Source organism: Syngnathoides biaculeatus, chromosome 5 (assembly GCF_019802595.1).
Source record: "Syngnathoides biaculeatus isolate LvHL_M chromosome 5, ASM1980259v1, whole genome shotgun sequence".
Lineage (NCBI taxonomy): Eukaryota > Metazoa > Chordata > Actinopteri > Syngnathiformes > Syngnathidae > Syngnathoides > Syngnathoides biaculeatus.
Genome location: NC_084644.1, coordinates 13,406,640 through 13,418,723, shown reverse-complemented (window position 1 = coordinate 13,418,723; position 12,084 = coordinate 13,406,640). Strand labels below are relative to the sequence as shown.

At 42.1% G+C, this 12,084-nt stretch overlaps 2 protein-coding genes across 3 annotated transcripts; one reads left to right on the top strand and one right to left on the bottom strand.

Annotated features, from left to right (window-relative positions):
• Window positions 1-224: 224 nt before the first annotated feature.
• grwd1 (glutamate-rich WD repeat containing 1) lies at window positions 225-8,556 on the top strand. The gene is made up of 7 exons (XM_061820726.1): window positions 225-506; window positions 2,269-2,386; window positions 3,538-3,706; window positions 3,783-3,993; window positions 4,174-4,319; window positions 6,248-6,439; window positions 8,176-8,556. Exons 1-7 carry the CDS (start codon window positions 275-277, stop codon window positions 8,482-8,484), a joined length of 1,377 nt encoding a protein of 458 aa, XP_061676710.1. The 5' UTR covers window positions 225-274; the 3' UTR covers window positions 8,485-8,556.
• Window positions 8,557-8,795: 239 nt separating this feature from the next.
• cdc42ep5 (CDC42 effector protein (Rho GTPase binding) 5) lies at window positions 8,796-11,766 on the bottom strand. 2 transcript variants are annotated; one of them, XM_061820728.1, is made up of 2 exons: window positions 11,561-11,766; window positions 8,796-10,864 (listed from the first exon to the last, which is right to left on the bottom strand). In XM_061820728.1, exon 2 carries the CDS (start codon window positions 10,860-10,862, stop codon window positions 10,017-10,019), a length of 846 nt encoding a protein of 281 aa, XP_061676712.1. In that variant the 5' UTR covers window positions 10,863-10,864; window positions 11,561-11,766; the 3' UTR covers window positions 8,796-10,016. The 2 variants fall into 2 exon arrangements, with proteins under 2 accessions (XP_061676712.1, XP_061676711.1); XM_061820727.1 differs by having other exon boundaries at window positions 8,796-10,867; window positions 11,561-11,765.
• Between the last annotated feature and the right edge of the window lie 318 nt (window positions 11,767-12,084).

Here is a 12,084-nt window from a genome sequence, read left to right as displayed (position 1 = left end):
CTTGTTCCACTACGTGAACATGATAAATGTGCCTGAAAATAAATGTTCCGGTCAAACGGAGAGAGTGTTATTTAACATTTAACGACATTTCCGGGACATATTTTAGCAGGTCGGAAATTTGTTGGCGCCAGTTTAATTGTGTGCTGACTTCCCGTAAACGAGGCTGAGGAGATGAGAAAAAGAAAGTGGGAGGGAAACGAGAAAGTGGGAGGGGGGGGTTTAAACCACGTGACCGGAAGTGCCTACCCAATCGAGTTCCCCCTCGTTCTCCAACATGTCCGCCTCCGACAAAGACACGTTTGCCGAGGAAGCGGACGGCATGGAGGAGCAGCAGGAAGATGAGGCCGTCAGCGACGACGACGAGGGAGTCGACATGGAGGAGGACGAAGGAGAAGATGGGGACGGGGACAAGAAAGTATACGTCCCCGGAATCGAGCCCCTGAAGCCGGGAGAGCAGCTGGAGATGGACCAGTCTGCGTACCGCATGTACCACGAGTGTCAAACAGGCGAGTGGGAGCAAAACTTTTTGTAAACACTCCACGGAAACGTTATTTATTATTTCATGGTGTGTTCATGTTGTTCGTATTATTTTTGCAACGCATAAGAACGTTTTAATGTTCTTCGGTAGTCACACATTCATTCTTGCAACAACAACAACAAAATTATTTAACCTTTATTTATCCGGGTAAGAAAAGTGAGAACAGATTATCTTTTGCTTTTTTGCAACCTGGCTTCAGATTCCAGATAATAGCAAGGCAAGTGAAAAGTAAATACAAATAAAGACCTATGCAACCGACTGTACAATGTGATGTCCGCATACAACACAAAACAATTTAGTCGTAATATTTCACAATTAATCTAAAATGCAGCAAAACTTCAACGTAATTTGACCTCCAAACTATTCAATTTCAATGTTTCAGTACTTTTTTGCACAATTTGCGTTTATTCTCAAGGAGCTCAACTGCAAAATTCACAGGTTTTTGATTCATAAATTGGGCAACATATTTCCAAGAACATCCACTTCTGTACATTTTTGCAACTGTTAGTCTGTCTGTTGCAACTTGCTCATGACTGAAATCTCTATGATGCCAAGGTACCAAAGGTAGGTATCAGTTTTTAGGTCTCGTCTTGGTCACATGACATCAAATATGCGACCGCTGTGAAAAAGAGTACAGTTCAAATACGGTTTTAATTGAACTACGAAATGGAGTGGTTCTGATGGAAGGAGATTCTCACGATTATATGGGCCCATACGTTCTTTCCTTTTACATGGATCATGGATAGCTCCCACAGTTGATTTCCTCGCAACAAGCTGCTTACCTACTAGATTTAGTCTTCCCAGACAAACGGAGGTGTAGGATTTTCTTTCTGGTGTCCTTTGAGAACTCTTTGGTTGTGGACAAAGTGAAGTTTGGGGTCTGACTGTGTAAGGTTGTTGTCATGTGTCTTTTGTACTGATCGCGAGTTCAAACAGGTCCTATTAATCCAGGTAGCAAGTGGAGGACAGATTATTCTCTTGTAGAAGATGTTAGAGGTCTGTGAAAGCCAGAAATAATATAAATACTACACGGTGTATCAGCTGGAAAGTGTTGGCCTCACAGTTCTGAGGTGCCGGGTTCAATCCTGGACCCACCTGCGTGGAGTTTGCATGTTCTCCGGCACTCCAGTTTCCTCCCACATCCCATAAACATGCAACATTTATTGAACACTCTAAATTACCCCAAGGTGTGATTGTGAGTGCGACTGTTAGTCTCGATGTGCCCTGCGATTCGCTGGCAACCAGTTCAGGGTGTACCCCGCCTCCTGCCCATTAACAGTGCTCCCGCGACCCTCATGAGGATAAGCAGCTAAGAAAATAGATGGATGTATGGAGTCTAATAGATGCTTAATATGTTTTTCGCCATGTTTTCTGTTGATAGCAGGAAGATTTGTATTCAAACTCTCAATAATCACCGGAAAAAAACAATGCATCAATCTCCAATATGGCCTCACGTGATGTCATGGGAAAACCATCTTTGACCTCTAACCTTTCACACATCTCAACTGATTCAAACCACTTCAAACTGTTAGCCCATTCAAGACCTCTACCGAATTATTCACAGTTTGAACAATTCTCATTAAAAATATTACATAAATAAAGGGCAAGTGTGTCGATCGTGCTGATTTTAGAAATTCACATTATTAGACCCGTGATTGAGTATTTTGTAAATGTTGTAGTACATTCTTCGTTTACTGTATTTTGGTTAATTCTACGGTATTGATGTGCAGGCGCGCCATGTTTGAGCTTTGACGTTGTGACAGACGCTGACGGAGATGGCAGCAAAGAGTTCCCTCTCTCCATGTTGTTGTGTGCAGGCACACAGGCTGACACAGCCATGGCCAACAGGTTTGTTGTCATCTCATGAACGCAACATAAACGTGACACAAAAGCTCTTTGTCCTCACTTGCATGCAGTGGAAAATGGTTATTAAATCTCTTATGAGTAATGCATGCACGCACAAAAAAAAATCACAAGTGGTGTTTTAATGAATGCCTCCATTTCTGGGGGCTCGAAAGTATTTGAACAGTTGACCACCCCAAATACATTCCTTTGTTACATGAAGAAAAATGAAGCAAGAAAGCTGGAAAAAAAACATGGATCTATTATAGCTTGATGGTGAAAACTGTGTTTTCAATTTAAGATGGCTTACTCATTGAATGAGCTCACTGGTGTGTTGATGTGGCAGAATTTTGAGATCTGTGGGATTATCAACAGTGCTCACATTCTACAAAACTGATAGAATAAATTGATAATTACTCCCAACATGCTGTGAAACAAACTCTAGATTTTCTTAAAGGAAAAAAAAAAATCTGTGGATAAATCATCTGATGTCAATCCATAAGAGCATATTTTTACTTCCTAAAGACAAAAATGAAGGCAGCGGGAGACAAACTAGCAGAAATTGAAGGCCTGGCAAAGCATCTCTCAGAGAGGAAATGCAAAAAAAAAAAAAAAAGATTGTTTGTATCGGATATTGTGTCACTTTGTCCAATGGCTTCTGACCCCGTCCAAATGCAGATAATCTGCATCTGAAATGGTGAACGGTTTATAGTTTTGTGAAACTTATTAAACGAAAGCAGAGCAAGTTACAATACAATTGATACCAATTCTGTCCTTCAAATACTTCTGGACCTAACTTTATTTGTAATATCTCTCAAGGCTATACAATCACTAAATCTCGATTGATGCTGTGCTACATATTTCATCTCTAAGCAATAATTTATGGGCTCATTCATGGAGTAGCTTGCTTTATTTCCATAAGTTTAACTTTGACTCTTCACAGCAGACGAGGGTTGAGAGCAGCACAACCACAGATGGAAATAATAACTAATTTTATTGATGGCTTCGTTCCACAAACTGCCCGAGTAAATCATGTCAGTGAGGGAGCCCCTGGACTCTCGTTCCTTTTTGTCATCCATCTTTGGCTCTTCCCCGCTTTCAGAGCATTTTCAACAGCAGAAAAAGATATCAAATCATGGCAAGTCATTTCCCTGCAGACTGCTGGTCATGCGCATGCACAATCTTCATGGAACAGAGAAAGAAAAGGAGGAAGAGGAGGAAAGCAGTGATGAAGACAGCGAGGAGGACGATGATGATGAAGAAGATAAAAAGCCACAACTGGAATTGGCCATGATGCCACACTTTGGCGGCATTAACAGAGTCAGAGTATGTTGACTTTTTACACTAAATTTAATATTTCCTGTGCCCGAAAATTGTGTTTCATTCATTTCCCGCAACCCAGGTGACCCGACGTGGAGACCAGGCTCTGGCCGCCGTCTGGTCCGAGAAGGGAGTGGTGGAAATATTTGATCTGCAACCTCAGCTCAATGCCGTCCACAGTTCTGCGGCCATGAAGACGTTCATGCAGCAGCGGAAGGAAGCCGCGGCACTCTTCAGCTTCTCAGGTCACATGAGCGAGGGCTTTGCCATTGACTGGTCGCCCATAGTACCTGGTAGGTGACTCTTAAAATTGATTTGGATTTATAAGTAAAGGAGCTTACAGGCTTGGTCATGAAATGAATTAAACTCTAACCAAGCTAAAAGTTGTATGTTTTTTTTCTGTAAAATGCCATCCAATTCTATAATCTTCAGCATGTGACTCAGCGCAAGCACGCTCGGCTGTGTACTCACAGGTCGTCTCGCCAGTGGCGACTGCAAGAAGAACATCCACGTGTGGGATCCACAGGAGGGCGGAGCTTCGTGGCGGATTGATCAGCGGCCTTTCAGCTCGCACAGCAAGTCCGTCGAGGACCTGCAGTGGTCACCTACTGAAGCTACGGTACTTTTTCCGGATCGCGGGAGATGTGCAACTTGAAGTACTGTAATTTCCGGCTTACAAGCCACGACTTTTTTTCACACGCTTTCAACCGTGCGGTTTATGCGGTGATGCGGCTAATTTCTGCATTTTCTTGTAATGGCCGCAAGTGGGCACTTGAGTGAAAAAGGTAAGAATGAGACCTGTGGAATATATGTGCCAAGGAAGTGACTTTTACCGGGCCTGTTGGCGCTGCGCTAGCGATACCGCTGTGCTAGCGTGTTGCTGCTGTGTTACTGCCGTGTCTCATTGATATTTACTGGTAAATTTTATTTTAACCAGCCATGTTCGCGCTAGCACAGCGCTAGTTCTGACCTGGATTGACCAGTTGGCAGAAATGTAAATGTGGAAAACTAACTCTGAAATCTCATCAGATCAGTTTATCCCTTTGTATTCTTTTGTGTTTTGTACTTTGAGATTTGTTCATTTTAGCAATTAGGATACCAGAAATTCGCGCTAGTGCCACGCTAGCGTTAAACTCTTTCTGTGTACCAGCTTTCTTTGTAAATATCTCGTATTTCATTGAGGGTTTCAATGTGGGCACTTAGGGCTTTCACACAGCTGCGGCGTATGTATGTACCAAATGGTATTTGCTTTACAAATGTAGTCGGTGAGGCTTGTAACCAGGTGCGCTCTGTAGGTCGGGAATTACAGTATTTTGTGTGAACAGGAAAGCCAGCCTACTAAAAGCCATTTTTTTGTTTATTCTTGCTATCCAGCACTAAGGTCTGGGTACTAGTACACTTTGTCCTCACTTGTTAAACAATTCAGTGCACTATTACACTGATTGATTTTCTACATTAATTCTACATTAACGTTTTTCTACAACCGGTCTCATTTTTGGCTGGCTAGTATAATTTACACAGGTATTTTATTGAAAAGGTTTACACACCCCCGTTGAAATGCCAGGTTTTTGTGATATATTCCGACGGTAACAAAATCTCACAAACGCATGGGAAAATGTGTTATGGTCCAATAAAACCCATAAATCCAAAAGGTATGTTTGGCGCAAGCGCAACATGCCTCATCACTAAAAGAACAAAAATCCAGCAGTTAAGCATTTTTGTGATAGCATATTACTTTGGTGCTGTTTTTCTTCATCTGGAACTGGGGCCTTCGACATGGTGGAACGAATTAGCAGTCAGTGTTAGCACAAAATCTGCATGAAAGCAGTTGGGGAAAAAAGTCCAAAAAGCCTACTAGAACACCTTAACTTCATGTGGAATTAGTCAGAGGCACTTTAAATGTTGGCAGGTTTGTGGTGTCGCATATAACTTGGGTCTGAATGTCACTGGTTAACTCTGAACACAACCACCTTTATCTTATGAGGGTGTACATACTTATGCAGTTACATTTAATTTATTTACTTCCCCCATTTTGCTTATTTTATCACTTGAGTTGTAGAGGTCATAGGTCACAATGGTGGAAAAGGTTTTGAAAGGATGTATCGTCTTTTTTTATTTATTTATTTATTTTTAAATATCACAAAAACCCGGCATTCGGATAGGGGTGTACACACTTTTTATAGCTTGGTAAATGTTACTGGTGACTGAAAACTGCACTAGTAGAAAACTGTGCTACTAATGACACAATTGTCCTAGTTCACATTTTCTATTTCACTGGTCCTCCTTATAGGGCACCGATGTCAACTAGTGCAGTCTACTGGTACGCCAAAGGTGTTCTGCCTAGTGTGCAAAAAATGTAATACAGCAGTGGGGGGGGGGGGGGAAACATAACTAAGACAGTTACTCCAATAGAGAGTTGAAATTGGCTTACTAGTGTGGACAAAGAGTGCACTAGTACATGGACCTTAACTCTACATCAAAGATGTGGAATAATTGCCCCAACGGCTTTCCGTTCCGACCCGGATTCATTATTGTTGTCGGTTCCAGGTTTTTGCGTCATGTTCAGTCGATCAGTCCATCCGTGTTTGGGATATCCGCGCCCCGCCCAACTCCATGCTATCAGCCAACGAAGCCCATGAGTCAGACATCAACGTCATTAGCTGGAACAGAACTGAACCGTTCCTCCTCTCGGGAGGGGACGATGGGATTCTCAAAGTGTGGGACCTGCGGCAGTTTAAGGTAAGGTTTTCGCTGTGAACCTTAGTCAAGATCTGTATTGGTGATTATGACAAACTACTCTTATTAGTAACCATGAGTCACAAATACACTTCGGCGTTACCAGGGCAACAAGGTTGAGGGCTTGAAAGTTCTGGTCGTTAATTACTTGTACAGAAGTGTAGTTGGCTGAAAATCACTTCTTTGGGGGATTTTTTTTTTTGCCGATATAGACCAGATTAAGGCAAATAAGTGCACTTTAAAGCCCCACTGACATCCCTACATGCATTGTAAAATTCATATTGTAATGAAAAATACATATAACATTCACTTCAATGTCTATACGAAAAAATAAATAAGAACGGAGAGCGCATCATCCATGCGCAAAGTTGCGGACGTCTCATTTGACATCCAAGTGGTAGCCATATTGGCTGCAATGTCATCAGCAGACCTCACAATGGGACATTTGCCATTGAAAACGCGTAGTGGCACATGCTATGGGACATGGAAGCTCTTTTCGAAGAAGAGAACATCTCACAATCGAGGGAAGTGACCGGGGCAATATTACTCTATCGTTTTGAGCCATATTTAGATGATATGCGGATTACTTCTAACTAACAACAGATTCCCCGACAGTATGGATGATAGTATGTAGCGTACTCTGTTGCGGCTGGCCAGCGGTCGGTCGCGGCTGGCTGCCGGAGCTCGCTTGTGGCCTGCCGTCGGAGCTTGGGGCTCTCAGCCAGTCACTCGCTGTTTATTAAAAACATACTAAAAATCATGCTGTTTGTGTCGGTGGGGCTTTAAGGTAGGTATGTCTTTAAAGTTGTGGTTTGTTGTGATTATTTAAATCTTTTGATATCTAATTCACTTCATAATAAATGCTGGGTATTCTTCCAAGGAGTTTCTCAGTTATAGCAAGCATCTGCACATTGTTATACCACAAAAGCTATGTGAAAATAATTTTAGAACATAAAAAAAAATCTGTGAAATTGTATTTAAAGAGTCACTAGTGTTTTAAACTCTTTGGGATAACACATTTTGTAGCAATGTAACATGTCTCATCTTATTTGATTTGATCAAATTCTTGCACAAAATGTGTCCTCATGCAGTGGTTGAAGCTGTAATGTAAAACCATATCTCATCCACATTTGATCTAGTGTAATTGGCAACAGTTTCAGGTGAAAAATCACATTTGACACTGCCCGATGCCTGAACAAAATTTGCAGTGTATGCAATGTCAGAAGCTACGTCAAACTGTTTTTAATATAGTTCTTTTCCAGACTGTGCATTTGCCAATAATGTGACACAGAGACTCCCATTTAACATTCAAATATCTCAACACATGTGATGGGTGGACATGAGTTGCAAGGTTTAGAAGTTGTAACATGAAACCAAATTTAACCTGGATCTGATCCTGCAGCTGTGGAGCTAAGATGTGTGCTGCATGCATATTACATTGTAATATGTACATTACATTGTAATACATATGTACCCTCTTTAACGTATGTGTGGCAATGTACATTTTTTGACAGGTTTTATGATGTAAAGTAATCCAGTTCTGACCTGGATTGACCAGTTGGCAGAAGTGCAAATATGGAAAACTAACAGTCAAATCTCATCAGATCCATTTATCCCTTTGTATTCTTTTGTTTTGTTTTTTTTTTTTAATTTGAGATTAGTACATTTTAGCAATTGGGATACCAGAAATCAGTCCATCTAGCCTTCTAACCTAATCTTCTTGTTGGGGTCCTGTCTAGACCGGGCGGCCCGTGGCCAACTTCAAACAGCACTGCGCCCCCATCACCTCGGTGGAGTGGAACCCAGTGGACTCGAGTGTGTTCGCCGCGTCCGGGGCAGACGACGTGGTCAGCCAGTGGGATCTGTCGGTGGAGTCGTGTGACGTGGGCACCAGGGTGGCGGGCATGAAAGACCTGCCCCCGCAGCTGCTTTTCCTTCACCAGGGCCAGTCGGAGATCAAGGAGATCCACTGGCACCCGCAGATTCCCGGCGTGGTGATCTCCACGGCACTGTCCGGATTCAACGTTTTCAGAACTATATCTGTGTAACGTGTGTTCTGTAAAGTATATAATTCCCAGTGTACCTTGCTCTTGAACTTCTATAAACATTTTCACCGTGCAGTCACACACGTCGGCAGTAGTCACTCACTTTTATGCCACCCAGCTTGTATACAAATCCAAAATGGTCTATAATAATGTATTTTTCACACATAGAACTAAATGTAGCTGCCATGTGTGAGCTTTTCTACTGAACTTTATTCAGTTTACAGATGCACTATTGCATGCTTAAAATAAAATGTATGTTTGAAACTATTCTGAGTGAAGGTAAGAGAACATATGGAAAACAAAGCATATCCTCATTTGATATCCCAAATATTTGTTTTATTTTTTTCACTGTAAACCACAGGACATTAAATGCCAGCAAGTTCAATGGCTAAACACTTAGGTCTCGCCATTTAACAGCATGATGAGGGAGAGATTAACAAAAATGATTGTCTCAGCACTTGTCCTGTTTTTTTTTTCCCAGCTCTGCAGCCCATAAAGGAAAAAGCTTTGGTAGAGTACGAAAACATGCACACACAAAAAAAATTAAACTGCACTCTGCAGTTAGATCTGACAAGATTTGATCCAGAAATCTCAGTCAAGACGTGGAATGTTACATGTTCACAAAATCTGCCACGGCAACGGTCAAAATGCAGGCAAACATGCAATTGGTAGAGAAAATAAGACGTAGACAGCACATACTACAATAATACTTGCTCAGTTTAAGGCACTTAAAAAACATGAATGGCACATTTGGTAAAAATTGGTTGCGATTCAAAAGGCCTCCGGTTGGGGGGAAGTGCTACAACTCTTGAACAGTACAAAAACACGTTGCTTGTAATAAAATGTCTCTTTGGCATATCTGTTACCCTCTTCGATAAGATTTTCCAGCTGAGCAACATCGTCTTCACACTGTACAGCTTTCAGGAGAGAACAAAAATCAAGTTTGCATCCATTAAATTCACCACTTGTAGTGTCATTTAAGATATGCACTACTCACAAAAAGGATTATTAGTCATCCGAGTGAAATTTCAGGGTCAAGCTAAAATGCACCATAATCTTTTTGCAGTTGCGCTTCATTTGAAAACCTGTAGATGTTGATTGCACAATGTAGCATTACTTTTTTTTTTAAGTCCACTAAGGATTCTAAGAATGTCCACTTCTCTATGCCATTCTAAGACTCTTTCTCTCCATCTTTCCTCAGAACTTGTAACAGGATGTTCTCATGGGCACTGACCTTATGATGTCATCAAAAGGTTGCAAAAAATTGATTGGAAGAGTCACAAATAGCCATGGAAGTAAACCTCGGAAATGTTTTGGACCATTCATGGATCAATCACCTGTTGAGAATTTTGCCTTCAGCTCCTTGTTAGAGAACAAGTTGTAACAAGACGACTCAAATACTGAACATCTGGATTCAAAATTTTAGATCTTAAATTCCATTGACAAAGGTTACAGTGCGAATTTTAGGTTTGTTCCGAAATTTCAAACTGAAAGCCCAATTTCCCCAACTTTTTGTGACAAACACCCGACTGGTCCTATAGTCCAATCTCATCGTCAAACTCGTCTTCAAAAGTATAGCCCCGCCCTACTTCCTCTTCCTCCGAGTCAGTCTCTGAGTGGCTGCTGCCGACCCTCCTCCGGTCCAGCGCGCTCACTCCTTCGTAGTCGGAGCTATGAGACGAGGCGGGGCTGGGAGGCAGATCTTTGTTGGCGGCGAACTCCGTCTCACCCCTCGTCGGACTCGCCGTCAGGTCGTCCTGGAACTCGAACCCTTGACCTTCTTCCTCCTCGGAGGCCTGGCGAATGATCTCCTCCCGCTTGTCGCTGAATCTCACCTTGGGTCGCATCCCCTTCGGCTTGATCCCATCTGGTATTCTGCCGTCGCCCATCTGGTTCTCATTCAGGTTCTTTCCGTTCAGCTCGTTGTGCCTGTTCACAACAGACGTCTCCTTGCCGGGCTTTGTTTCCACTGGAGACGAAATGCTTTTGGCACTGAGCACATCCTCTTTGTTGCAGTCCAGTCCCAATCCATCCATCACACCCAACACGTCCCCCAGCATGGAAGGACCCAGATCTAAATCCAAATCCAGGGTGAACGACGGCATCCCCTCGGAGTACTCTAGTTCATCGTTTTTAAGGCTCCCCGTAGGCTCTTGATATAGATCACTATGGTTTGCAGGTGCCGGGTAGTCCACAGATGAAGACCCCGGGCTCCCCGGGTCGGAGATGGGTGGGCTTGGACCCAGCGTAGACAGGAAGGAGGTGTCCCCGAAGGCGTCACCTCCTCTGCCAATGTGCATGGTGTGGCGGAAGTCACCCAAAGGGGCTGAGATCATGGTAGGGTCCAAGCGAGACGCTCGGGTTGATTTGTGGAGCGGCATGACTGCTAAAAAAATTGCACGTTAGGGTCAATTCACAGGATTGAATAAGTCAATAAAAAAATGATATCAGGACAGAACATGCTCTTTTGATTAGAAAGCAAACTGGGTTGTGCAATCTGGCGGGCCGCCAATGAGCATTTTGCCACTGTGAAGAAGGCCATGCTGAGGCTTGTACTTGAACGCACACAGTGCATACTTTTGTCTGCCCTAAGGGGTTTCATATGGACAAAAACATGACTACAGTACTTTTACAGTCAAATTTTTCAAGTTGGAACATTTTGCTAGGTGTTAAATTGCCCCAAGACAAAAAAAAAAGAGAAGACTGGTCTTATAGTTAAATAGGTTTTTGGTGGGTTCTATGTTTCTTTTTTGGGTGCAAAACATTTTTTTAAAATAAGGCTGGTGCATATAACGTAGGCTTAGTATACGTACAATGTACAGTAGTGACAAACATATTTTGTTTATCACTTGAGGGAAAATACATTTTAACATTATCAAATTAAGTGCTTGAGTTTTGTTGTTACTTATCTTAGTAATGGAAAAGGGGCATTACAGCAAAATATCCTGGCTAAAGTAAGAATGATATTATAAACTCTTCAATACCTTTGCTAATATTAACTTTAAGCTAGTAGCCACAAGGCTACTCTCCAATCAACATGGCACACAAAAACACGTGAATGCTTCATAAAATAACTTACTTATACAGGGATAAGTGATGTTTGCTTCACCCTCTGTCGTCTGTTTATCCGACTTTCTTTTACATCTGGATATTGGTTTCCCTCCTCGACTTTTGAGTCCCTTTTCCCCTCGTTCTTCTTTTCCCTCGCCGTCGTTTTTTTCCCTCTCCTTCCAAAAGGGATGGGCCGTTGCCGAGGAAGTGACGCGACGTGGGGAGTTGGGGGGAAGAATAACTTACCCCGCAAAAAAAAAAAAAAAAAAACTTTCTCAGTTACCATTTTAAAGGCATTTTGCTTGTCTCCAATGCTTTTCAGTTGAATAACGGTTAAAAAAAAAAAAACAACTGGTCGTTATTTGTAGTGAAAGGTGTGACCTTTTTATCTGTATATTGTGCTCATTTTCTAAATTCTTATCCAAGTATTTTACCAGGATTGAAGTAGCAAGCTAAAGAAAGTTTTAGTTTTCCAAATGAAATATTTGTCTTGGATCTATTATGTTGACCAAAAAGTGTTTTCTCTCACTCTCCCTCCTTTTCTTCAGTGGC

Coding starts and splice junctions, on each gene's coding strand:
- cdc42ep5 (XM_061820728.1), bottom strand. CDS start 10,862: ATGCCGCTCCACAAATCAACCCGAGCGTCTCGCTTGGACCCTACCATG.
- grwd1 (XM_061820726.1), top strand. CDS start 275: ATGTCCGCCTCCGACAAAGACACGTTTGCCGAGGAAGCGGACGGCATG. Junction 3,994..4,173: donor CTGGTCGCCCATAGTACCTG/GTAGGTGACTCT, acceptor GTGTACTCACAG/GTCGTCTCGCCAGTGGCGAC. Junction 4,320..6,247: donor GGTCACCTACTGAAGCTACG/GTACTTTTTCCG, acceptor TGTCGGTTCCAG/GTTTTTGCGTCATGTTCAGT.